The following is a 26,256-nucleotide window of genomic DNA, read 5'->3' as shown; positions in this document are numbered from 1 at the left end:
TCTGACTCATGCAAATCTCAATCATTAGTTCCAAAGATTTCAGGAAGCACCTGCTGGATGTCAGACTGCGGGGTGGGGGGGGGCGCACAGCAGAAGGAGCCAAACTAAACCTCTGCCCTCCTGAGTTGTGGGGGGGAGTGGGGCGGGTAACTGTAAATAAATTCAGAGATCATTCCACAGATAACTCGGAGGCCCTTTCTGTATGACAGACGCTGTTGATGCCTTGACAGGCAGAAATCCTTACTAATGTGGAGTTTGCATGGCAGGATGGTCCCTGTCCGCATACCGATCATTTTATAGATAAGATGACAAGGTTGTTTTGTTCACACAGTGTTTTTCTGTGTGGTCCATACTGACCTTCAACTTGTTTTTTTTTTTTTTTTTTTTTTTTGGTGTGAGACAGTCTGTCTTGTCCCCACTCCGTGTGTGTGTGTGTGTGTGTGTAGCTCTGGCTGGCTTGGAATTTACTATTGTAGGATGTGTTTGCCTGGAACTTGCAGCAATCCTCCTGCCTCAGCCTTCTTAGCACTACATTCTAGTCATGCACTCTGACTCCCAAGTGCTGGAATTACAAGCATGTGTCACCATGCCAAGCTTAAAGTCAGGTTTAAGAAAGAGGCTACAGGGCTGGAAAGATGACTCAGTGGTTAAGAGCACATTGACTTCTCTTCCAGAGGACCCTGGTTCAATTCCCAGCGCCCACATGGCAGCTCACAACTGTCTGTAACTCCAGTCCTAGGGGATCTGACACCTCCACATAGACACATGTGCAGGCAAAGCACGAGTCATGTGAAATAAAAATGAACTAAAAAAAAAAAAAAGAAGAAAGAAAGAGGTTATGAACAAGATGTGGTGGCATACACCTTTAATTCCAGCACTTGGAAGGCAGAGGCAGGTGGATCTCTGAGTTTGAGACCAACCTGGTCTACAAAGAGAGTTCCAAGACAGCCAGGGCTAAACAGAGAAACCGTGTTTCAAAAAACAAACACAAACAAACAAACAAAAACACAGAAAGAGGCCATGAGACTGAGTCCCTCAGCTGATACAAGACAGATGAACACTGGGTAAAGGCATAAACCAAGCACTGTCCTGTGACCCAGGATTTGGGAGGGGGAGACTGGCTACGTGACAAGTTTGGGGTCAGCCTGGCTTCATGAGATTCTAAGTAAGAAGTAATGCTAGCTTTAGAGGGAGAATGGATGTGGTGGCATCCACTCCTACAATCCCAGTAACTGGAAAGTGGAGGCAGGAGGAATTGATGGTTTTTCTTGGCTACATAGGATTTAAGGCCAGCTTGGTCTACTTGAGACCCTGCCTCTAAAACTAAACAAAATTTAAAATTGATGAAAAATAAACCAAGCATGGTGGTCTATGGCTTTAGTTCCAAAACTTGGGAGGCAGAGACAAGCAGCTCTCTGTGAGTTCAGGGTCAGCCTGGTCCTCATAATGAGTTCCTGGACAGCCTGATAGTCAGGGCTCCATAGTGAGACCATGTCCCAATTTAAAAAGAAAGAGAGAGAGAGAGAGAGAGAGAGAGAGAGAGAGAGAGAGAGAGAGAGAGAGAGGGAGGGAGGGAGGGAGGGAGGGAGGGAGGGAGGGAGGGAGGGAGGGAGGGAGGAAAGAAGGAAGGAGAGGTCATGGATTTGAAAGGGAGTGGGAAGGACAGGGAATTAATTGGAGCAGTGAGAAGAATGATGTAAATACAGCTCCCATGTGAAATCTCAACAAAAAAGGGGGCAGTGAAATGTGGGGTGGGGGGTCATAGCTGTGGGGACATATCTGGCAGAGAGAACAGGTCAGCGAAGGTCCTGAGGTGGGCGGGGTCCTGTTACAGTTGTTTCAGAAATGGCAGTGAAGACTTAATAGCTACAGGACTCAGCAACTGGAAGCAGCATCAGTGACACCCCCTCCTCCGCTGCCCCCCATTTCAGGCCCTTGACTCCTCTGTCCCTCCTTCACTCTCTTGCAGATGTGGACGAGTGCCAAGAATATGGCTCTGCGATCTGCGGAGCGCAGCGCTGTGAGAATACCCCTGGCTCCTACCGCTGCGCACCAGCCTGTGACCCTGGTTATCAGCCCACACCAGGGGGCGGATGCCAGGGTGGGTGTCCACTGGGTAGTAGGTGGGATGTGGAGGGTCTCGAGGATTCGATATGGCCCTGTTGAAATGGCCTGCTGGTGCTTGCAGATGTGGATGAGTGCCGGAACCGATCCTTTTGTGGTGCCCACGCCGTGTGCCAGAACCTGCCCGGTTCCTTCCAGTGCGTCTGTGACCAAGGCTACGAGGGGGCACGGGATGGACGTCACTGCGTGGGTAAGGGACTGTTGGGCGTGTGGGACCACAGGGGGCGTAGGGCGTAGGGTGGTCCGGCCCTGCTCATCTCCACTCTCCTGAAGAAACAGGAATTCTGGAATTGCAGAATTAGTTCTCAGAATTTAAGGTCTGAGACATACCAGTTAAAACCATCCTGCAGTGCCAAACATAGTGGCTCATTTCTACCAACAGTTGGGAGGCAGAAACAAGAGGATTGCTGTGAGTTCAAGGCCAGTCTGAGTACGTAGCAAGTTCCAGGCTATCCTGGGCGATAAGATATGACCCTGTCTCCAAACAAAAAGAATCAAGTGACAGAATCTTAGTCAATTAGTTGTTTGTTTGCTTGTTTATTTTTAAAGATTTATTTATTTTCTTTTACTGGTATTTTTCCTACATATATTTATTGTACCACGTTTGTTTCTGGTCCCCACAAAGGTCAGAAGAGGGCATTGGATGCACTGGAACTGGAGTTCAGACAATTGTGAGCCCCCATAGGGGTGCTGGGAATTGAACCCTGGGTTATCTGCAAGCCCAGCCAGTGCTCTCAACTACTGAGCCATCTATCTCTCCAACCCCCCCAATTAAGTTAATTTCTTTTCTTTCTCTCGACGAAATTGCATCCCTAATCCTTCTGGTGCTTTTGTTGTTGTTGCTTTGGGGTTTTTTTTTTTGTTTTTGTTTTTCCTTTGGGGAAGGGGTCTCATGCCTTGAGCTCACTGTGTAGACATGAAGGGCCTCCAATTTTGGATCCTTCTGCCTCCATTTCTGAAGTGCTGAGATAACAGGTGTATGCCATCACACCCAGTGCAGCCAAGTTTTTCCACTTTATTTAGAAATAGAACCACTAAATTGCCGAGACTGGCCTTGAACTCCCCTTGCAGCTGAGGCAAGCCTTGAATTTGTAAAACTCCGGCCTCAACCTCCCTAGTAGCTAGGATTACAGCTCTGGGCCACCAGATCTGACAGAGAGTGTCTACATCCAGCAAATAGAGACAACTACAAGCTGCACCTCTCCATGCCCACGATGTAGATTCTGTCATTACCATGATCACCACAACCATCACTGCCACCATTGTTGTGATGGTTAGTGTTTTAATGTATTGGCTAGCTCATATATTCATCTAGGAAAGCACTTAGGTGTTTGGAAAGATTTGTGGGGCTTTTGAGAGTTTGTTTTTGAGAAAAGAATCTCACTCTAGCCTTGACTGGCCCTGAACTCACTACATAGAACAGGTTGGCTCTGAACTCACTACATAGACAGGGCTGGCCCTGAACTCACTATGTAGAACAGGCTGATACTGAACTCACTCACTTAGACCATGCTGGCCTTCAGCTTGCCTTGACCCTCCTGCCTTTGTCTCCTGGGTGCTGGAATTACAGTCGTGAGCCAATTTTCAGTCTGCATATCATTAATTAGAGTTCATTATGTCTTTACAGATATTTTAATTAGAGGCCCAATGCATGTGGAGGGCAGAGGACAACCTGTGGGAGTCTGTTCTTTCCTTCCATCATGTGGGTCCCTAGGGACCAAATTCAGGTCATTAGGCTTGACAGGCGAGGGTATTTACATCCTGAGCCATCTTTCTGGCTCTAGAGATCCAATATATACACAGTGAGGTACATAAGACTGAGTTGTATATTCTCTAGGTTTTCACAAGTGCAAGCTCCAACTTTATTCTTTTTTCTTTTTGGTTGGGGGCACGAGGATTGAGGCAGGGTCTTACTGTGCAGCCCAGACTGGCCTTAAGCTAACAGTTCTCAATGGATTCACTTGTTTTCATTTTGTTTGCTTGTTTTGAGCTCCTTCACCAACAGGATTTACTTCTTAAAAGAGAATTAAGAAGGCATGGGAAGGGATGAGAAATGGTTCAGCAGCTAAGAGCATGGATTGCTGTTTTAAGAGGACCTCTGTTTGATTCCCAACGCTCATGTCAGGAGGCAACCACTTGAAACTCCAGCTCCAGGGGATGTGTCACCTCTGGCCTCTGAGAGCACCTGCGCTCACATATACATACCCACATATAGATACACACATATATACTTGATTGAAAACCAATATATCACCGGGCGGTGGTGGCACACATCTTTAATCCCAGCACTTGAGAGGCAGAGGCAGGCAGATCTCTCTCTGAGTTTGAGACCAGCCTGGTCTACAGAGGAAATTTCAGGACAGCCAGGGATACACAGAGAAACCCTGTCTCAAAAAAAAAAAAACCCAAAAAAACAAAGCCCTCATATATGTAATGTTTCACTTGAATGTATATCTGTATAGCACATGTGTGCCTGGTGCCCTTGGAGGAAGGAATGTCAGATCCCCTGGAAACAGGGTTCTGAGCCATTGTGAATTGCCAAGTGGGTGCTGGGGATGAGCCTGGGTCTTCTGCAAGAACAAGTGCTCTTAAACACTGAGCTGACTCTCCTGCCCCCATCTCGTGTGTGTGTGTGTGTGTGTCTTTTGAGACAGGGTCTCACCATGTAACTCCATCTGGCCTAAAACTCACTATGTAGATCAGACGAGCTTTGTACTCACAGAGATCCACTTGTCTCAGCCTCCTGAGTGCTGGGATTAAGGACCTGTGCCACCATGCCCAATCAAATACATATATCTTTATTTTTAATTATTAATTAATTTATTTTTCAAGAAAGTGTTTCTCTGTGTAGCGCTAACTATCCTGGAACTTGCTCTGTAGACCAGGCTGGCCTCAAACTCAGAGATCCTCCTACCTCTGCCTCCCAAGTGCTGGATTATGCACTTGCTGCTTTTGCAAAGAGTCAGGTTCAGGGGCTGGAGAGATGGCTCAGCGGTTAAGAGCATTGCCTGCTCTTCCAGAGGTCCTGAGTTCAATTCCCAGCAACCACATGGTGGCTCACAGCCATCTGTAATGAGGTCTGGTGCCCTCTTCTGGCCTGCAGGCATACATACAGACTATTGTATACATAATAAATAAATAAATATTTTTTAAAAAGAATCAGGTTCAGTCCCCAGCACCCACATAGTGTCTCACAACTGTAACTCCAGTTCCAGAAGATCTGCTGCCCACTCCTTGTCTTGGAGGGCACCGGGCACTCATGTGATGTGCATACATATGTGCTGGCAGACGCTCAAAACATAAACAACAGCTGAGAAGAGAGGGAGGCTCTGGGGTGGCAAAGTCTGAGTGCGGATGGAACTGGAACCAAGAGCTGCAGCAAAACTGTCTGCCTCCCCCTGTTGGGCTTGTTTTTAGGCAGTGACAGGTGGCCCTAGCTCTGTCTGGGCTGACACCCTCTGCTTGGCAGCTGGAGAGCTAAGGAGGTGACCCAGAAAGTCTGAGGCTGGCTTTGATTGGCGTGATGAGGTCATTGCCTGCCTCTGACCCGGAGAATCGCAGTAACCTGATTGGTTCTGCCCCAGTGGAGACTTGACTGTACTCAGGATGCCTGGGGCCGACTTGGAAGCTCAGAGAATTCCCAAGGGAAAGTCCGGGTCTCTAACCAGAAGAAAAGCACATAATAGGGTCTGGGCTGTCAGCAAATCTCCACTCAAGGGGAAGGAAAGTTGGTTCAGCAGTTTAGAGCACTCGCTGGTCTTTCAGAAGTCTGGAGTTCCGTTCCCAGCACCCACATGATAGCTCACCATCCATTTCCAGGATCCAGCATCTTCTGGTCTCCATTGGAACCATGGACATGACACACACACAGGCATAGGCAAACACAAGACACACACACATCTTTACATTGTGAACCAGGTGTAATGGTGCGTGTTTCTACTGCCAGCCCCCTGGGAGACCCAAGTAGGAGGAGGACAGCCTGGGCTACATAGGGAGTTCCAAACTATCCCGGGTTAAAGAGTAAAGCTGGTTTTTTGTTTGTGTTTTTAGTTTTAGTTTTGGGGGCTTTGGGAGGTTTTTGTTTGTTTGTTTGTTTGGTTTTTTTTTTTTCCAAGACAGAGTTTCTCTGTGTTGCTCTGGAACTCTGTAGATCAGGATGCCTTCAAACTCACAGAGATCCACCTGCCTCTAACTCCTGAATGCTGGGATTAAAAGTGTGCGCCACCACCACCTGGCTGGGTTTTTTTTTTTTTTTTATGAGACAATGACAACAAAAAGCTGACAGTCTTGGATCATACATATAATCCTGACACTCCAGGAGGCAGAGGCAGAAGGATTGCCACAAGTTTAAGGCTAGCCTGATCTACAAAGTGATCCAGGACTACACAGTGAGATGCTACCTCAAAAGACATATATGTACATAGAGGTAGATTAAAATTCATTTTATTTGAATATTTTATTTTATGTATGTATTTAATTTTATGTTTATCTGTACCACATGCATGCAGTGCCTGTAGAGGCCAGAAGAGGGCATCAAATCCCCTGGAACTGGAGTTAGAGACATTTGTGAGCTACCTGTGAGTGCTGGGAACCAAGCCCAAAAGAGCCCCCAGTGCTCTTAACTGCTGGGCCATCTCTTCAGCCCCATCTAATATACTTGGAATCTTGGACATCTCGAGCCACAGAAGTTCATAACATGGACCCCCTCTTGCTATATTTCCTGCTCTCAGATGTGAACGAGTGTGAGACACTACAGGGTGTGTGTGGCTCCGCACTCTGTGAAAATGTCGAAGGCTCCTTCCTATGTGTTTGCCCCACAAGCCCTGAGGAGTTTGACCCCATGACTGGACGCTGTGTTCCTCCACGGACTTCTGCTGGTAAGATCCTTGTGTCTACTTAACAAATGCCTGCTGGTCCTGTGGGAAAATTATGTGGCTCAACTGTATACAAGCGAGTGTGTGTGTGTGTGTGTGTGTGTGTGTGTGTGTGTGTGTGTGTGTGTGTTGATAATAGGCAAGTGTTCTACACTGAGCTGCAGGCTCCGGCCTTTGACGTGATATTAGACTTACTCAAGAGAATTAGATCCTGGCCCGAACTCTGTTAGATTCCTTCAATCGGCATGTCTGTGTAGGCCAATCAGCACGTTTAGGCCCTCACTGCATGTGGGAACACAATAGTAAGCAGAGAGGCTTAATCTCTGTCCAGATAGTCTCAATATCCAACGAAGAGCTAAGGCAGGTGCTATAAGGCCTATGTCTACTCAGCTAGTCGAGGTGGTCTGAAAGTTCAAGGCTATAAAGTGAGTTCAGTGACAACCTGGGCAACTTAGTGAGGCTCCCCTTGTCTCAAATAAAAAGTAAAAGTTGGCTTGGTATATATAGTTCAGTGGCAGAGTGCTTGTCTAGACCCCACTCGTGAAAGGTTGAGGTGTGGCTCAGCAGTGAAAAATTACCTAGAATCCCCCAGTAAGAGGCTGGGGTGTGACTCAGTGGTAGAGCCCCTGCCTAGATCCCCCAGTGAGGGGCTAGAGACATGGCTCAGCAATAAAGATCTTGCCTGGTATGCACAAAGCCCTGTGTTCAATCCCCAGTAGTGAAAAAAATCCAATGAAGAGATAAAGATATCCCTAGCAAATGATGCAACAGAGAAATCTGGACCAGCTGGGAAGATGAAAAAGCAAAGGGAGCTAAGGAGGAAAAGAAGAAACCCAGGCCAGCATGGGAAGAGGCTTTGGGGGGCTTTTGAAGGGTCCGTGTCTGAACCAAGTGGGATGAACAGAAACAAGGAGCTGAAGTATGTGAGGGACTTTGTGTAGCTGTGACCTGACAAACTACAGAAGGGAGGAAGAGTTCCTGTCTTGTGATGGAATGGCGTAGTTCATCTGTGGGGATACATGGCAGCAGCCTTGTGGCTCTTCTTGCTCCCTGTACGTGGATCGGGAAGCAGAGAAAGGGGAACTCAGGGTTTGGCTGGCTTTTTCCTTTCCTCCTTTTTAGTCAGTCCAGGACCCTGGTCCCTGGGAAACTGCTGTGGGTCTTCTGGAAGTCCTTTGGGAAGTGCCCTCGCAGGCGTACCCAGAAGGCTCTGGGCAGTTGCTTTAGGAGGCTCTTCCTCAGAGCATGAAGCATCGCGGACCAGTATCAACCAAGAAAGGGTCTGAAATCCCCCTAGGAATGCTGCGTGAAAGTGCTGAGGAGCGGATTGGTTGGGGAGCAGGAGAGGGCAGGGCTGGACTGAGTGGGGAGAGGGGGGTGAGAGACAAATACCTGAGAGCCCTGTGAGCTAGCTGTGAGGCTGCCTGCTGGCGGAATGTGTTCCACGCAGTCTGAGGCAAGCTGGGGGTGGAGACCCAGAGAAGCACGTGAGAAGCAATCGCCTGTCCCTACCTGTCCTGCCGCTGAAGGGTCACCTGGAAAGGGCCATCTTATGAAACAAAGGATACAGAATTGACAAGAGGGAGCCATAGCCAAAGTGAAGCTGGGCATGGTGGCGCACACCTGTAACTACAGCACTTAGAGCCCGAGGCAGGAGGACCTCTGCGTTTCCGGCCAGACTAGCTTACTAAATAATATTGACTAAAAATATAATTTGGCTGGGTGGTGGCACGCGGGAGGCAGAAGCAGGTGGATTGCTATGAATTCAAGGCCAGCCTGGTCTACAAATTGAGTTTCAGGACATCCAGAGCTACACAGAGAAAGCCTATCTTGGAAAGCAAAGCAAAATAAAATGGAAGAAGAAAGAAAGAGAGAAAGAAAGAAAGAAAGAAAGAAAGAAAGCCAACCAAATCCATATGCATAATATAATATACATACTAATTATGTTATCATCTAGAGTTTAAAGTCCTGGACTAGCACTCATAGGGCTCTAGGTTTGGGTGTAATAGGACACACAATCCTAGCCCTTGGGAGGTGGAGGCAGGAGAATCCTGAGTTACCTGAAACCGTATCTGTCCCCTAGCCCCCTAAGTGTTCGGTCCTGTTCAGCTGCTGATGACTGGTACCCTCTGAGCCTGTTTCCCCATCACTGACTTGGGAGAACAGGAGATGTAACCTGCGTCTGACTAAAGCCCCTTGTTTCTTCAGGCACTTTCCCAGGCTCACAGCCCCAAGCACCTGCCAGTCCCAATCTTATAGCGAGGCCTCCGCCCCCATCCCAACCTCGAAGACCCAGCCCTCCCAGGCAGGGACCTGTGAGCAGTGGGCGTCGTGAGTGCTACTTTGACACAGCGGCTCCAGATGCATGTGACAATATCTTGGCTCGAAATGTGACGTGGCAGGAGTGTTGCTGTACTGTGGGTGAAGGCTGGGGCAGTGGCTGCCGTATCCAACAGTGCCCGGGCACTGAGACAGGTGGGCATGCGCTGTGAGGAGACACAGGGCCCGGGCACTGAGACGGTGGGCATGGGCTGTGGGGAGACACCGGGCCTGGGATATGGGGGCTGGAGAGTTACTGGAGCCGCCAGGAAGAGTGAGCTGGGCACCAGTGAGGGTGAAGCTGAGAAGTAGGCACTAACTGACCTGGGCTTTTGCACTTGGTAGGGGACTAGAGTCAGTGGGCTTGGGCAAGGACTGGGATTTGGATTTCTGGGTTCATCCTTGCTTCTGTGTGCAGCTGAGTACCAGTCACTGTGTCCTCATGGTCGGGGCTACCTAGTGCCCAGTGGAGACCTGAGCGCCCGGAGAGGTAAGGCCAGACTTCAACCGCCACCACCTTCAACCCCTAGGCCCATCTCTGTCTCACCTGCCTGTTTCTTTCTCCTTCCTTCCTTCCTTCCTGAAGAGTGGATCTCATTAGTAGTCCAGATTGGCCTCAAATTTGTGAGCCACCCAATTTCTCTTCTTCTTCCTTTCTCTTTCTTTCATTTATTATTTTTCCTTCCTTTCTTTTCTTTCCTCCTCCTTTTTTTCTTTTTGGTCTTTCTTCTTCTACTACTTCCTCCTCTTCTTCTTCCCCCTTCTCCTTCTTCTTCTTGAGATAGAGTTTCTCTGTCTAACCCTGAGTGTCGTGGAACTCACTCTGTAGACCAGGCAGGCTTCAGGCCTCAAACTCACAGAGACCCACCTGCTTTTGCCTCCTGAGTGCTGGGATCAAAGGTGTGTGCCTCCACGGCCCAGTGTATCTTTCTTATCTTTCCTCCTTTTTAATTTGTGTTTTTTGAGTACAGGGTCAGGTAGCCCTGGCTAACCAAGAATTTGCTAAGCAGCAAAGGCTAACCTTGAACTCTTATTCTTCTTCTGACTTCCACCTCTTGACTACTGGGATTGCATGTGTGCTTCAACATACCTGGCTCCATCTTCTGTCTCTCACTTTGATTCTCTTTAGAATTTTCTGCCTCAACCTCTCCTCTGGTCCCAGTTCTCCTTGTCTCACCTTCTGGGTGCCATTGCTATCTTCTTCTGTCGTGACTGGCCATCCCATACTCCCCTTGTTTCTCCTAGATCACGCCCCCCCACCCCCGCACTCATCTCTCTCCACCTTTTCCTGCAGATGTGGATGAATGCCAGCTCTTCCAGGACCAGGTGTGCAAGAGCGGAGTGTGTGTGAACACCGCCCCGGGCTACTCTTGCTATTGCAGCAACGGCTTCTACTATCACACACAGCGGCTGGAGTGCGTTGGTATGAACCCCACCTTCCAACCCCCCCAGCTCTGGCCCCGCCAGTCCCAAATAGGAATGTGGCCATCTCAGCAGGAAGTCCTTCCGAAGTCTAGACTGCATCCATCACTCTGACAGTGGGCTGGGGAAATGTGAAACGGAGTTCAACCTGGTAATCGCCTCACTCCCCCACCCCATGCCGTCCTAGATAATGACGAATGCGCCGACGAGGAGCCCGCTTGCGAAGGTGGCCGCTGCGTCAACACGGTGGGCTCTTACCACTGCACCTGCGAGCCCCCACTGGTGCTGGACGGCTCCCGGCGCCGCTGCGTCTCCAACGAGAGCCAGAGCCTCGGTAACCCCGCCCACAGACCCGCCCAGCCCCACCCCTGATTCCCAACCGCTAGATCTCTAGGCCACACCTTCTTCAAGGCCACGCCCCTAGTGCCTGGATGGGTTCAGAGTCAGGCTTTTTGCTTATTTTTTTGAGACTGCATTTCAGTATGTAGTCCGGTCTGGCCTGGATCTCACAGACACCCGCTTTCTTCTGACTCCAGAGCTCTGGCGTTAAAGCCGTGAGCCACAATGCCTCTAGCTCACACTGTTTTGCTTTTTGGTTTTTTCCCCCCCAAATCATTATTATTTTGTAGTACAGGCAATTGAGTTTCTGAAACTCATAGAAATCTTCCTGCCTTGGCTTTCTAATTGTTGGGATTACTGGGATGAGAGGACAGGGGTTACTTCTCTTTTGGGGTAACCTGACCTGGTGGTTGAGGGTGAAATTTTAATGTCGGTCTTTCATTTTCTTGCTATGTGTACCCGCACACATTTCTTCGGCCCCAGGTTCCTCTCCTTTTTTACATGCAAGAGTCACACTATGTAGTCTAGGCTAGCCCAAACTTACATTAACTCTTGCCTCAGCCTCTCGGTTTCTGGGTTTATAGGCCTGCTCTACTACTACGGGTCTCTCTCTCTCTCTCTCTCTCTCTCTCTCTCTCTCTCTCTCTCGTTCTCAAGTCTCTTTCTCTCTCACAGAGTCCGTGTGTCTGCCCTGCTTTGCCTTGGTCCATGGCCCCAAATTCTCTTTTCCTGCTTCTGTTTCTACAAAAATTCCTAAATTTTGAGGCTTCATTGAAACAATGATCAGGGTGCAGGGTGTGGTGGTCACACCTGTGATCCTAGCTGCACAAGAGATGGATGAACCTCAAGTTCTGGGCCAGCCTGAGCTACGTAGAGAGACCACCTCAAAGACAAAAACAGGCAAACAAAAAAATCCACCCACACACTAATGTCCAGGGAAGTAAAACAACGGCTCGCATTTCACAGAACCCTCTGGAGGCTGGACTCTGTCTGTGTGGGAGGGCCCAAGTCCCAGTCTGCCCTGACACATCCTGTCATTGCCCTCAGATGACAATCTGGGAGTGTGCTGGCAGGAAGTGGGGCCTGATCTTGTTTGCAGTCGCCCGCGACTAGACCGGCAGGCCACCTACACAGAGTGTTGCTGTCTCTACGGAGAAGCCTGGGGTATGGACTGCGCTCTCTGTCCTGCCCAGGACTCAGGTACTGTATATCGCTACACTGCCCCCAGAGGACCTCTGGGCATCTGTACTTCTGTTGCAGCCTGTCCTAAAGCAACAGAAATCTCTGAAGTCTCTCACCTTAAATGCCTGGTATCTAGATCACCCCCACCACCGCCAAGACACAACCTGTGAGACACCCCAATCCAGACACCCCAGGGCCCTTAGATCCCAGGAGCTTGCCAATACACATCCTGCCCTTCAGCCTCTGCTCATAGCCCTAATAGCTGCTGACGGTCATTGCCTTTGGGCATCCCCACACCAGATTATCAAGATTCCAACACAGCCCCAAAGATCTCTGGTCCCCTCCTACTAGCTTCTTAAAAACATGAGCCCCAAACCCCAGGCTTGCTTCCTCCAAATCCCAGAGATCCAAGCTCCCTCCAGGCACCTTTGACTCTAAGTCCCAGTGTTCAGCCAGCCCATTGATTCTATAGCCATAAAACACCTTCCTCTCATTTCTTCATGTTCCTCGCCCAAGCTCCCATGATTCCCCAAATTCCAGCACCTTAGTCCCTGGACTGTAGCTGCAGTCTAAGGAAGCTGGACCCCAGGATCTCAGAATCCCAGAATTAGTCTGGAACCATCCAAAGCTCTCCCAGAACTTCTCCTCTGCTGCTGGGGGAAGGGTATATGAACAGAGGATATTGACCGTGGTATATATTGGCTCCTGTTCACAGATGATTTCGAGGCTCTTTGCAATGTGCTGCGCCCCCCTGCATATGGCCCGCCGCGCCCAGGCGGCTTTGGACTTCCGTACGAATATGGCCCAGATATAGGTCCACCTTACCAGAGTCTCCCTTATGGCCCAGACCTGTATCCACCACCTGTGCTACCCTATGACCCCTACCCACCTCCTCCTGGACCCTTTGCTCGTCGGGAGGCCCCTTATGGCGCGCCACCCTTCGACATGCCAGACTTTGAGGATGACGGTGGTCCCTATGGTGAGTCGGAGGCTCCGGCTCCACCCAGCCGAGGCACTGGCTGGACATATCGATCCAGAGACACCCGTGGTTCCTTCCCAGAGCCTGAGGAGTCCTCTGAGCGTGGAGGCTATACAGGTGAGTAGCACTGCCAAAGATACCAAGCAGATAGTCAAAAAACACAAGGGGGTGGAGATGCAGAGAGAGAAGGCAGAAGATGAGTCAGGTTTAGAAATGCACAAGAGTAACTGGATATCATAAATGGTGACTCATGCCTGTAATCCCAGCATTAGAGAGGCAGAGGCAGGAGGATTGCTGCAAGTTTGAGGTCATCCTGGGATGCATAGCAACACCTAGGGAAACTGGTATGCGGTCTCTGCACAGCGCCCCCTGCAGTCTGGGAGCGGGAAGGCAGATTAGGATGAGACCCACACAGCCTGGGAAGCCAAGAACCAAGGGAGGAAGGAGACAAAGGGACCTAAGGCAGAGCCCTCAGGTCACAGCGTCTTGCGTTCTCTGCAGGAGCCCTGGCTGAGCCCTATGAAGGCCTGGAGGCAGAGGAGTGCGGGATCCTGGACGGCTGCGCCCACGGCCGCTGTGTGCGCGTTCCCGAAGGCTTTACCTGCGACTGTTTCGATGGCTACCGCCTGGACATCACCCGCATGTCCTGTGTCGGTGAGGAAGGGGAACAGAGGGAAGAGTAAACGCGAGTTTGACCAGAGGGTGATCGGGAACTTCATTACAGACAGGAACCAGGCCATCCTAGGAAGAAGAAATTTATTCTTGCTCAGGGGCGAGGCTTGACTGAAGATGACGTCAGAGTGGGACTCATGTACATGGCAGAGCTGGGGTTGGAAATACGAAAGGAATCCTGCGGACATTATTTATTTATTTCTCTGTTTGTTTGTTTTGCTGTTGTGAGGATGGAACCAGGGCTTGATGCCGTCTAAACGGATGCTCTACCACTGAACGACACCACAGCCCCTCACTGGGGGATTCTAGGCAGAGGCTCTGCCACTGAGCCACACCCCAGCCCCTCACTGGGGGATTCTAGGCAGGGGCTCTACCACTGAGCCACACCCCAGCCCCTCACTGGGGGACTCTAAGGCAAGTGCTATGGCTCACTGATCCATACCCAGCTCCTGCTCCTGCAGATGAGGTTCTGAGAACTGTCCATGCTACCTTGGGCAATCTTCTTGATCTCTTTGCAAAACCTTAGCCTTCCCACATGATTGGAGTAGTAATCATGTCTGCCTGGGTGGGGGGGAAGGCAAGTGCTTGCAATCAAGAGCTGTGAGGGGATCGGAGACCCCGTCTCAGTCTATCAGTTTACTCTGTGGCCCGAGACAGGGCACTGTGCCTTGCTTAGCTTTCCTCATCTGGAGAAACAAAACAAAACAAAAATCCCACAAAAAAACAGGCATAGTGAGAGAGCCCGTTTCATAGAGTTCTTGTGAATGTCAGTGACGTTGAACACCCTGTATATATGTTGGGGATCAGGGCTGCATAGATGCCCCGGTGGTTAAGAGGGCTTCCTGTTCTTCAGATGACCAGAATTTGGTTCCCAAATCCCACATCAGAGGCCGGGCGGTGGTGGCGCATACCTTTAATTTCCAGTACTCGGGAGGTAGAGGCAGGCAGATCTCTGTGAGTTTGAGGTCAGCCTGGTCTACTAGAGCTAGTTCCAGGACAGGCTCCAAAAGCTACAGAGAAACCCTATCTCAAAAAACAAACAAAACAAACAAACAAACAAACCCCACACAAGACACTCACTACCACTTGTAATTCCAGCTCCAGGGGAATCCAACACCCCCTTCTGGCCTCTGTGGGTACTGCATACAGGTGGTACACACATTTGTAAAAAATAACACATTAAAAAAATTAAAGAGGCTCAGAAAAGTGAACTGAGTTCCCCGAGGTCTCACAGCAGAAATAGCAGTGTGATGGGCACCCAAAGACTAGGAGAATGAGATCCGTATCATGTGTGACTTACAGCGAGGCGCGGAGCAAGTATGCCTGTGCTGGGCCACAGTTAGCATCTGTATAGCACAGAGGCACAGTACCTGCCGCATGGGCTTATGAGGGAGACAGAATTAGTCCAGGTTCCACGCTCACAGGGATGACTGATATATAGGTATATATGTACGACTGTCCATAGCGATATTTTCTTTTACAGTTTTTCTTTACTGTTGTTTGTGTGCATGCTGTGTCACACATGCGGAGGTCAGGGTACAACTCTGTGGCATCGGGTCTCCCCTTCCATCTTAACTTGGGTTTCGAGGATCAGCCTCAGATCATCAGGCTTGCCCAGAAAGCCCTTTATCCCACTGACCCATCTCACAGGCCAAAACACAGGAATATTAAACCGCCTGCCTGGGCTCAGACAGCCAGCGGGTAGCAAGTGTTGCATTCCGTAGGAGAGGCTTAAGGTATGTGATTCTCTACCTCATGGAGATGGGCTTCTCTTCCCGGGCTCGAGTAACGGTCTTTTTACCCCTTCCCCCAGACATCAACGAGTGTGACGAGGCTGAGGCAACCTCCCCACTCTGTGTCAATGCACGCTGCGTCAACACCGATGGCTCCTTCCGCTGTGTCTGCCGTCCAGGATTTGCACCCACACACCAGCCACATCACTGTGCGCCTGCGCGACCCCGAGCCTGAGCACCTGCACCTGGCGCCCCATTACGCCTGCGCACTGGGAGCTTCCAGAGCACGCCTGGCTCCCTCTAGTCCGCGAGTGTGCAAGGATGTCAGCCAGTCTGGACTTAGGATGGACAGACACAGAGGGGTGCCTTTAGCTGCTCTTGTCATTCCCAGCCCCTCCCACTAGCGCTTTGGGCCTGGCGTGGTCCAGTCCTGGGTCTCCTGTCACATTCCTTCCCTTTTATAAAAATTTCAATTAAAACACCTATTTTGTACTTTTGGCCTCTGCCTGCCCTTTTCTTTTTCCCAAAAGCTGGCTCCACAGTTTGCTGAGTCACTCAGCCACCAATGACGCACCATTCCCAACGCCAAGATTGACTCTTACTTTCCATGACTCTCACCAAGTCTGGCCTTGTCCCTCTTGGCCCTTCTGTGTCAGTTTCTCTCTCTTGCCCGTCTTCTCTGGGCAACTTCCCATCTTTCTGTCTTTTCATCTCTTTTTTTCTACCATGCTCTTTCTAATCTTCAGAGTTGCTGGGAGTTTTTGTTATTTTGTTTGTTTGTTTTTTCTTCTAAGAGGTTGTTATGTAGCCTAACCCGGTCTCGAATTCCTCCGCCTCCCAGCTTCTACGATTATGGTTGGATTGTGGTTGTGCACACCAGGCCTAGCGTGGAGGAGGAGGCTGTGCTCTATTCCCTCCAGGAGCCAGGACCATAAACACAAACTATCACAGGTTAGAAGGGGTGTCAGTCCTCAGGGGCTCAAGACTCCTTGTTGTCTACAGTGGGGTCAGCATCACATGGTTTTACTATTGAATTGTATACTTCAAATGGTGGGGTCTGTGAATTATAATTCAATGAAGCTGAAAAAGCGAAATTTAAAAATAGTGAGGGGCTTAGAGAATGACACAGTGGTAGAGTACTTGCTGAGAATTTAGCAATGAAGCCCCTGCCTAGAATCCCCCAGTGAGGGGTTGGGGTGTGGCTAGGTGGTAGAACACCTGCCTAGCTTCCAAAGGCCCTAAGTTCCCCTTCAGTCCTACCAAGAGGGGGTTAAAAAAGAAGAAAAGAAAAAGAAAGTAACCTGTTCAAAGTTGGTTGGGAAGTTACTCCTCTGCTCCCCAGCTGAGAGCAGAGGAGCCAACCCAAACAATAACCTCATTCATTGAATCCATAAATATTTCCGTAGAATCTAGATGTGAGTTGAGAACCCAGACAAACTTTAGCCCAGTTATGATGGCTGGCGGCTAGGCTGGGTTTCTGAAGGGTTGAGACCTCAATGACACAAGGAAATGCCTAAGATAAATTGGAAGATGGTGCTCCAGAGTGAGGCAGCAGGTTTGTGAGCTCCTAGAGGCCAGAATGGCAGTGGCTTTTAGGTGCCCTTCTTTTGGTATGTCATTCAATTCTGTGTTGGACAGTACTGGTGACATTTTAGGTATGGGAAGAGGGAGGAAGAGAGAAGCTTGGAATTTTGGATCCCTTTTGGGAATCTTTGGAAATCTCTAAATAGTTCAAAAGGAAATACAAACAAACAAACAAACAAAATGTCATCAGGACAGTGGTGGTGCATGCCTTTCATCCCAGCACTCAGAAGGCAGAAGCAGGCAGATCTCTGTGAGTTCAAGATCAGCCGACCAGAGCTATACAGAGAAGCCTGTCTCCAAAACCAAAAAGAAAAAAAAAAGGAAGGAAAGAAGGAAGGAAGGAAGGAAGGAAGGAAGGAAGGTGATGGAGGAGAGTTATCTGTCTATGTTTCTTTCATTGGTTAATTAATAAAGAAAACTGCCTTGGCCCTTTAAGAGACAAAATTAGGTAGGTGGAGTAGACAGACAGAATTATGGGAACAAGGAAGTAGAGTTGGGGAGACGCTTCAGGGAGTCGCGTGGTGAGTCTCCATGCTGCTCCTCTCCGAGATGGACGCAGGTTAAGATCTCTCCTGGTAAGCCACAACTCGTGGTGCTACACAAATTACTAAATATGGGTTAAAGGAAGATATGTGAAAGTTATCCAATAAGAGGCTGAAACTATGGGCCAGGCAGTGTTTTAAAAGAATACAGTTTCCGTGTAATTATTTCGGGTGTAAAGCTAGCCGGCTGCGGGTGGCGGGACACAGCCCCGCCGTTCCCACTACAGATTGGCGCTCCAACGTGGTGACTAAATCCACTTAAAAACCTTGCCCGCTTGGGATCGGAAAAAAATTACTCTGAGACCATGCCAATGGCTCACTGCTCCCTGCCTGCACCTGGGCAGATGGCGGAATCAGGCTTAGGCGAGCGGGACAGCGTTTGCGGATTCCTGCCGCCATAGAGAGAGAGGTGTTTTCAGTCTGCGCAGTGCTCTGCGCATCTGATTTGGCTGTAACTTGGATTAAAAGAGTTTCTGTGCTGCACGCTCAGTATCAAAATTAAACTGCTGAGTGCAGCTCCAATGTGGACTGCTGTGTACTGAGGCAGGAGCGGCTCCGGCTCTGCTCCGCCACGCTGAATTGTGCTGACCTCAGGCAGGAACTATCGTAATTACCATGATAACAGCGCAGTTAAGGTTTGGACTTGGCTGTAAACAGGCGGTACCGTATTACCCCTACCTGGCACAACTTAAGTTTTTAAGAAGTGGTTAACCTTTTAAGAAATGCTCCTGGATAGTAAAAAATTACAGATTCACAATACAAAAGATTCAGACATAGAAGGCCTTTAAATGGCTCACGTAGGCTTAAAAGAGAGAAAAAGAAAATATAGAGAATAAAGTTAATGCCTTAAAAAAAAAGGTTAAAGTCTTTAAAGAGACAGAGTACAGATAGTTATAGATTAAAAAAAATAAAGTGATAGAGTAAAAATAAGCCACGTAAAAATGGAAAATTCACAGAGAGTCTGGATTATGTATTTTGTTGTGTTTTCTTTGATTTTTTTGACTGTAAAGGAGCTAAGTACAGAGAGACATTTCATTATATGGGCTGCCAGGCTAGACCAAAATGGACATCTTAACGGTATGACTTCAGGATTTGGATCTAAGAACATGATGCTTTGGAAAAGAGTTTCTTCTTTTGTTTTCACAGAGGACGAGACTCTGTGGATTGCTTCTATCCCAATATGGTATGATAGACCACGCCCTCCTGAAAGGTTGCTGTGAACATCTTCAAAAAATTACTTCACTCAACTGCCAACTGAGAGGAACCTAGCACACAGGTTACACCATGAAAGACCTAAATAACAGCGCCCCCATTCAGCAGGAAGCAGTTTGGAGAGAAAAAACTGCGCCCATTTTCCCAAATATTGCTTATAAATGTTCTTTTACATTTAAAGGGGGAGATGATATAGATATGAATTTGCATTGGTATAGATTTTAAGGTCAATTTTGTTATATGTATATGTATTTCTGATCTTGATTAAGCTATTGTGATTGTAGTTCATTTTAAAAACTGTAATGTATAATTAGGAAATATAGGTTGTTAATGGATAATCATTGATAATAGTTAAGCTTATAGTCATGTTATTAGATTTTCTAGATATGTAGAGACATATTTCAGTTAGATAGACATTCTTCATATCTTTCAAAGACTGCAGAATATGACATTTAATGTTTTAATAACTTAGGGTTTTTCATGACAATGAGACACATCTGCTCCTGGCAGCACCAATCTACTTCGAGAGGAAGATGGGCATCGAAGAGGCTACTTATGGAGTTTGTTAGCCATTTGGGCAAGAAACTGCTCTTGGCTGGACTGTTCCATAAACTGGACACAAAGAACCCGCAGAGAGAGGACTGCTGAACTTGCCTAAAGGTGAGATGGTCTCTCAGGGTTCCTGATTCGTGAAAGAGTCTGCGAGACGTTCTGCAGGACACAGCAGAAAGTGACTGAACTGTCTTTGGAATTTTTCTGCTTCATGGAAATGTCTGCTGGATACTGTGGGCCTGAAGCCCGAAGATGGATGCCCCAACGGTACAGAGGAACTTTGGGTGACTGTCCAGGCAGCGAGTTGTCTCTGTCATTTCTAGAGTTTTATAAGTTACTTATTTCTTGTTTACTTAGGTAGCATTATATCCTTCTGGAGTCTTTGATGGAGTTGAAGAATAAATAGATAGTTATAGCTTTCCTTAGTTATGATAAAAGATAAAATAGATTTAAATATTGTAACTGTAATACTTGCTTGATAACTGTTTTGTTACATGTAATTCTACTATGTTAAAGTTAAAGCCTTTCTTTTTTGTTTAAACAGAAAAAGGGGAAATGATGGAGGAGAGTTATCTGTCTATGTTTCTTTCATTGGTTAATTAATAAAGAAAACTGCCTTGGCCCTTTAAGAGACAAAATTAGGTAGGTGGAGTAGACAGACAGAATTATGGGAACAAGGAAGTAGAGTTGGGGAGACGCTTCAGGGAGTCGCGTGGTGAGTCTCCATGCTGCTCCTCTCCGAGATGGACGCAGGTTAAGATCTCTCCTGGTAAGCCACAACTCGTGGTGCTACACAAATTACTAAATATGGGTTAAAGGAAGATGTGAGAATTAACTAATAAGAGGCTGAAACTATGGGCCAGGCAGTGTTTTAAAAGAATACAGTTTCCGTGTAATTATTTCGGGTGTAAAGCTAGCCGGCGGCGGGTGGCGGGACGCAGCCCCGCCGCTTCCCACTACAGGAAGGAAAGAAAAAGAAAATGTAAAAGCACTTGCCACCAAGCCTGAGGACTTTCCTTCAAGCTTCTGGACCCATAAATGATAGGAGAGACCTGACTTTGTTACACACACAGAGACAGTGTTTTCTTTTAAATCCATGCCCAGGAAGAGTTGACCAACACAGAACAGATTCCATGTTTTTGGGTTTTTTTGTTTGTTTGGGTTTTTTGTTTTCTTTTTGTTTGTTTGTTTGTTTGTTTGGTGAGCTTTTTTGTTTCATTTTGGTAGTTTTTAATCTTATGGGTTTTTATATGTTTTGTTTTGTTTTGTTTTAGAGAGAGAGGGGGGAGAGAGAGAGAGAGAGAGAGGCAGAGATGAAATTGGGCCGGCAGAGGTGGGGAAGATCCGGGAGGAGTTGAGGGGAAGGGAAAATATGATGAAAATATATTTTAAAAAATATATAAATTTTTTTTTAAAAAATCCATTGAAAAAATTCACAGATACTCCTGTTATCCCCCACCTCAGCCACTTTGCTGTACAGGTGTCACAGGAGGGGACTGGGAAAGGGGAGGCCATCAGTGCTAGAAGGCTCTGTCACCACACACACCCTCTCATCCCCCACTGTGCCTGGAGGCTCAGCAAAGAATCTAGTTTTGTTTTCTCTTGTTTCATTTCATTCTTGTACATCCCCCCCACATTAGTCCCCAGCCCTGGCTCCGGGGTTTTTGGCGCTGACCAGGATCAATGCGTTCTCCTCTGGAATGTCCAAAGAAATAATCCAGTCTGTCAGCGACCTGCACCGCAGCGCCTCCTGAGTGTCACCGCGTGCCGGTGCGGCCAAAGCTAGGCGCGCCCCCTAGTGGCCAGTTCTCAGATCGTCTCCCTGGGACGTTGTCTATCACCTTCAACAGTTATGCATAAATAATCCCTCCTACGTGGGTTATGGTACTACTATCCATTTGTAACCCAGAATTCAGGAGTTTGGGGAGATTGGCGCAGAAAGATTGCCTGGCATATTAAAGTACCCTAGGCAGCTGGACGGTGGTGGGCACACGCCTTTAATCCCAGCACTCTGGAGGCAGTGACAAGGGGATCTCTGTGAGTTCGAGGCCAGTCTGGTATATGAAGCAAGTTCCAGGACAGCCAGAACTGTTACACAGATAAACCTTGTCTCGAAAAACAAAAAAGAAAAAAAACAGAAAAGAAAAAGGAAGGAAGAAAAGAAAGTAAGTACCCTAGGCTATGCACTGAGTTCTAGACTACCTGAGTTACAGTATGAGACCCTGCCCACTCCATTCCCATCGAAAAGCAAGCAAGCAAACAAACGTAAACCAACATATGAATACTTGGCACAAAGACAGATCTGTAGACACAGCTGCTTAGGAGGCTGAAGCAGGAGGATCATTTGAGCCTCAGAGTTTAGGACTAGCGTGGGTTACACAGCAAAACTCCACCTTACAGAGTTGAGTCTCAAAATAGACAGAGCCTGGGTCCCTGGCTGTGTGTGCTGCTAGCTGAGTCATTCAACCTGGGTATTACCCTAGGAGTTAGCTTTTTTTTTTTTCTTTTTGGTTTTTGGAGACAGGGTTTCTCTGTGTAGCTCTGGCTGTCCTGGAAGGGAACTAACATTTTTGGGGGGGGGTTGCGGGGGTGGAGACAGGGTTTCTCTGTAGCTTTGGAGCCTGTCCTGGAACTAGCTGTTGTAGACCAGGCTGGTCTCGAACTCACAGAGATCCGCCTGCCTCTGCCTCCTGAGTGCTGGGATTCAAGGCATGCGCTATCACATTTTGAAATGTCCTTGTTGCAGTCACTTAGGCTATATTCTATTTTTAAAAATGATTCATCTTTATTTTTACTTGATGTGTTTGTGTGGGTGTCACATGTGTGTCCCATGGAACCCCCGGTGTTGAAGTTACAGCTGGTTGTGGACCACCTGATGTGGGTCCTGGAAAAAAAGCTCACATCTTCAGTGAGAGAAGTCTGTGCTCTTACAACAGAGCCCTTTCTCCAGCCATAGGTAACGCTCTACATGAGTGCACAGCAATCTCCCGGACAGGCCGTGGGGCTGGGGCTTTATAAATAACTTCAAATACGTTCCTAGGGACTGCACTTCATCCCCCCCCACACACACACCTCCACATGGTGGGCTCGAACGCAGGAGCATAGGCAGCAAGCGCTCTATGGCGGAGTTATAGACCCAGCACAATATATCCCCTACCGGAATACCGCTATGTGACCCTGACTTGTTGTGGGATATTTGATTACACTGTGAAGATGTGTCGCTGTGACTGGTTTAATAAAAAGCTGAATGGCCAATAACTAGACAGGAGAAATTAGGCGGGAATTCTGGACAGAGAGGAACTCAGGGTTAGGATCTAGGCACACAGGAGGTACCAGTGAGACACTGAGAGAGTTGGACGTACGGGTGGAGGAGAGGTAAAGGCAGGCCACATGGTAGAACACAGATGAACAGAAACAGGTTGGTTTAAGTTGTAAGCGCTAGTGGGACAAACTTAAGCTAAAGTCAAGCTTTTATAATTAATAATAAATCTCCATGTTATTTGGGGACTGGCAGCTTAAAAGAAAGTTCCACAAGAAAGTCAAACTACACTGCCTAGCCTGGAACTGTCTATATATTCCAGGCTGGCCTTGAATTCACAGAGATCCTCCTGCCTCTGCCTCCCAGGTGGCTGGGACTGTAGAGCTTTGCTGGAATTAAAGACAGGCACCGCCACTCACTGCCTTCCTAATCTTAGGGGCTGACGGGACTGCAGCTGTAGCTCAGTCACAGAGTGTTTGCCTGCTGTGCAGGGGGTATGTGTTTGATTGGCAGGATCATACAAACCAGATGCTGGCACATGCCTACCGGGGGATTAGAAAGTCAAGATCACACTGAGTTAGAAGTGAGCCTGAGTTATAGGACTGTCGCAAAAACTGAAGAGAGGGACCAGCAAAATGGCTCAGTGGGTAAAGGGGCTTGCCACCAAGCCTGATGACCTGAACTCCATCCTAGGATGTGCATGGTGCTCCCTAATACATAAATAAAATGTGATGACAATAGTAAAAAGCCGGGCAGTGGTGGCGCACACCTTTAATCCCAGCACTCAGGAGGCAGAGGCAGGCGGATCTCTGTGAGTCCGAGGCCAGCGTGGTCTACAGAGTGAAACTTGAGCATAGGACACCTCAAAGCCCACCCCACAGTGACACACTTCCTCCAACAAGGCCACACCCCCAAACAATGCCACTCCATTTGGGGGCCATTTTCTTTCTTTTTTTTTTAAATATTTATTTATTATGTATACAATATTCTGTCTGTATGCCTGCACGCCAGAAGAGGGCACCAGACCCCATTAGAGATGGTTGTGAGCCACCATGTGGTTGCTGGGAATCGAACTCAGGACCTTTGGAAGAGCAAGCAATGCTCTTAACCTCTGAGCCATCTCTCCAGCCCGCCATTTTCTTTCAAACCACCACAGGGACCTTGTTTCTGAAATATGTGTGATATAGACGCAGGAGGGAGGGGCTGGGAAGTGGCTCAGCAGTGGCTGCTGCTCGCTCTGGCTCGCTTCCTATGGCTGTGATATGACATTCTGACTGAGTAACTCGGGGAGGAAAGGATTTGTTTGGCTGACATATCCCAGTCAGGCCCCTCATTGTAGGAGGTCAGGGAAGGGCCTCAAACAGGAACTGAAGCAGAGGCCATGCAGGAACCCTGCCTACTGGTTTGCTCCTCCTTGCTTTCTCAGCCCGCTTTCTTACCTACCTCAGGACTAGCTACTCAGGGATAGGACCGCCCAAGGTGGGCTGGTCCCTCCCACATCAATCTTTAATCCAAACAATGCACCACAGACTTGCGTGCAGGCCAATTTAAGAGAGTTAGCTTCCCAAACGGCCCTAGTTTGTGTCAAGTTGACTAAAAAAACAGCAACCACCAAACAAACAAAAAACTAACTGGCATCCAGCTCATCCAGGGGACCTGAGTTAGGGTCTCAACACTCAGATTAGGTGGTTCACAACCACCTGCCACCCTAACTCTAAGAGATCTGACACTTTCTTCTGGCCTCTGTGGGTAGCTACACTTATGTAGAAGACAACAGGCACACACATAACACATAAATAAAAATAAAAGTCTTTAGAAAAGAAAGTTGACTATAAGAGAAGGGAGCAAGGATGGAAGCAAAGTAATAGATGTGCATACATAGATATTTATGAACTATGCATAGTGGCATGTGCCTGCAATCTTAGCTCTTGGGAGGCAGAGACAGGAGGATCGGGATGAGTCATGACTCATCCTTATCAAGTATGAGGCCAGCCTAAGCTATATGAGACTTTATCAAGAAAGAAAGCACCATGGGCTAGAAGGTATTCATCAGTGGACACCCAACTTGGATCAAGTCCCCCTTCCTGAAACCGCCTCATGGCTCCATCTCACTCCGAGTCCGCGCCAAAGTAGCCATAAGCCAGAGCCATCCGCTTCCTGTGTCCCTCTGACCTGCCGTCTGCTTCCTGTGTCCGTCTGACCTCCCCTCGCCCCTCTCTCTTTGCTGGTTCATCTCCAGCCATACCAATCTAAATAACAAGACACATCCTCACCTCAGGACCTTCATGCCAGCCCTTCCAGGCCTGGGAAGAATCCCCTCCACTCCGCGGGAGGCTGGCTCAGTGAACTGAGTACAGTCCCCGCCCCCGCCCACCCCCCACCCCACCCCCGGGCCGAGCCCCGTGCCCCAGTGAAAACAACCTAGAGTTACAGCCAACGCCCAATGTGTTTTCAGTGATGGCGAGGGAAAAGCCATTAAGGACATATTCCTAATTCTGTGAATATAAAATTCAAAGCAGATGCGACCAATCTGCTCTCAGAGGTAGAGTGAAGGGCAGCAAAAGAAGACACTTGTCACCATGCCTGAGGGCCTGAGCTAGGTCTCTGAGTCCGACAAGGTGGATGGAGAGAAGTGATTCCGTGTGTTCTGGCATGCACCCCGCCCCCCCCTCAACACACACAAAAAATGAAGCAATAAATATAATAATGAAAGAAGAAGTCGGAGTGACCGTGACCTTGGAGGAAGGGGAGTGGACTGAAAGGGTCCTGGGGGAACCCCCTGGGGGCTGGCGATGGAAGCTGGTGAACGTGCTTATCCGTTCTTTTACTGCACCCCTGGGCTCCCACCAGCGTGGAAAGAGACCATTCCCAGGCCCCAGCCTCCAGCCTCCCATTACAAAGGTCCTTGCTGGCCTGTCCCCAGGTTGCTCAACGTTTATCCCAATGCATGTTCTGTTCCAGACAGCTCCGTGGAGGTCGGAGTGGTGGGTGGGCGAACTCAGGCCATGAGAAAACTTGGGCAGTGCCGAGAGGATGGGGCTTCCGTGCGGGGTCAGGCGCTAGTTCTTATCCGAGTGGATACTCTAAGCTAGAGTCTGAGTTTTCTCATGCACCCCTCCCAGTCCCTTTCTCCGCAACTGGGGTGGGGTGGGGGTGGGGCACACCTCACAATTTATTTACATGAAGTTTTGTTTTATCAGCCTGTAGCCAAAGACTCAACTTCGAATTGTGAATTTTCAGTCTGCTCTTCTTTGTACTGGAATGTTTATTTTAAGTCGCTTTGCAGCAGTGAAGGGTCTCAGTGAGATTGCTGTCAGGCCCCATGACTTGATTTTGATACCCTGGACTCATAGGGTGGAAGGGCAGAACTGGTTCCTGTGAGTTGTCTCCTAAACACACATTTGCTCTGAGGTGGGTGTGCGTGTGCACGCGCACGCATGAACACACACACACACACACACAC

At 48.5% G+C, this 26,256-nt stretch overlaps 1 protein-coding gene across 2 annotated transcripts in view; it reads left to right on the top strand.

Annotated features, from left to right (window-relative positions):
• Positions 1-16,136, top strand: part of Ltbp4 (latent transforming growth factor beta binding protein 4) — a 29,202-nt gene extending 13,066 nt beyond the window's left edge. For both annotated transcript variants that reach the window (XM_038340173.1, XM_038340172.1), the window contains 11 exons: positions 1,970-2,101; positions 2,189-2,314; positions 6,855-7,001; positions 9,207-9,473; positions 9,736-9,807; positions 10,612-10,740; positions 10,927-11,073; positions 12,126-12,278; positions 12,976-13,356; positions 13,741-13,893; positions 15,725-16,136. In XM_038340173.1, the coding sequence (XP_038196101.1) occupies positions 1,970-2,101; positions 2,189-2,314; positions 6,855-7,001; positions 9,207-9,473; positions 9,736-9,807; positions 10,612-10,740; positions 10,927-11,073; positions 12,126-12,278; positions 12,976-13,356; positions 13,741-13,893; positions 15,725-15,879 (1,862 nt within the window). In that variant the 3' untranslated portion in view covers positions 15,880-16,136. The remainder of the gene's footprint in view (positions 1-1,969; positions 2,102-2,188; positions 2,315-6,854; positions 7,002-9,206; positions 9,474-9,735; positions 9,808-10,611; positions 10,741-10,926; positions 11,074-12,125; positions 12,279-12,975; positions 13,357-13,740; positions 13,894-15,724) is intronic.
• Positions 16,137-26,256: the final 10,120 nt, after the last annotated feature.

The sequence above is a fragment of the Arvicola amphibius genome, chromosome 8, assembly GCF_903992535.2.
Source record: "Arvicola amphibius chromosome 8, mArvAmp1.2, whole genome shotgun sequence".
In the NCBI taxonomy this organism is placed as follows: Eukaryota; Metazoa; Chordata; class Mammalia; order Rodentia; family Cricetidae; genus Arvicola; species Arvicola amphibius.
This window is presented reverse-complemented; position numbering and strand designations above follow the sequence as displayed.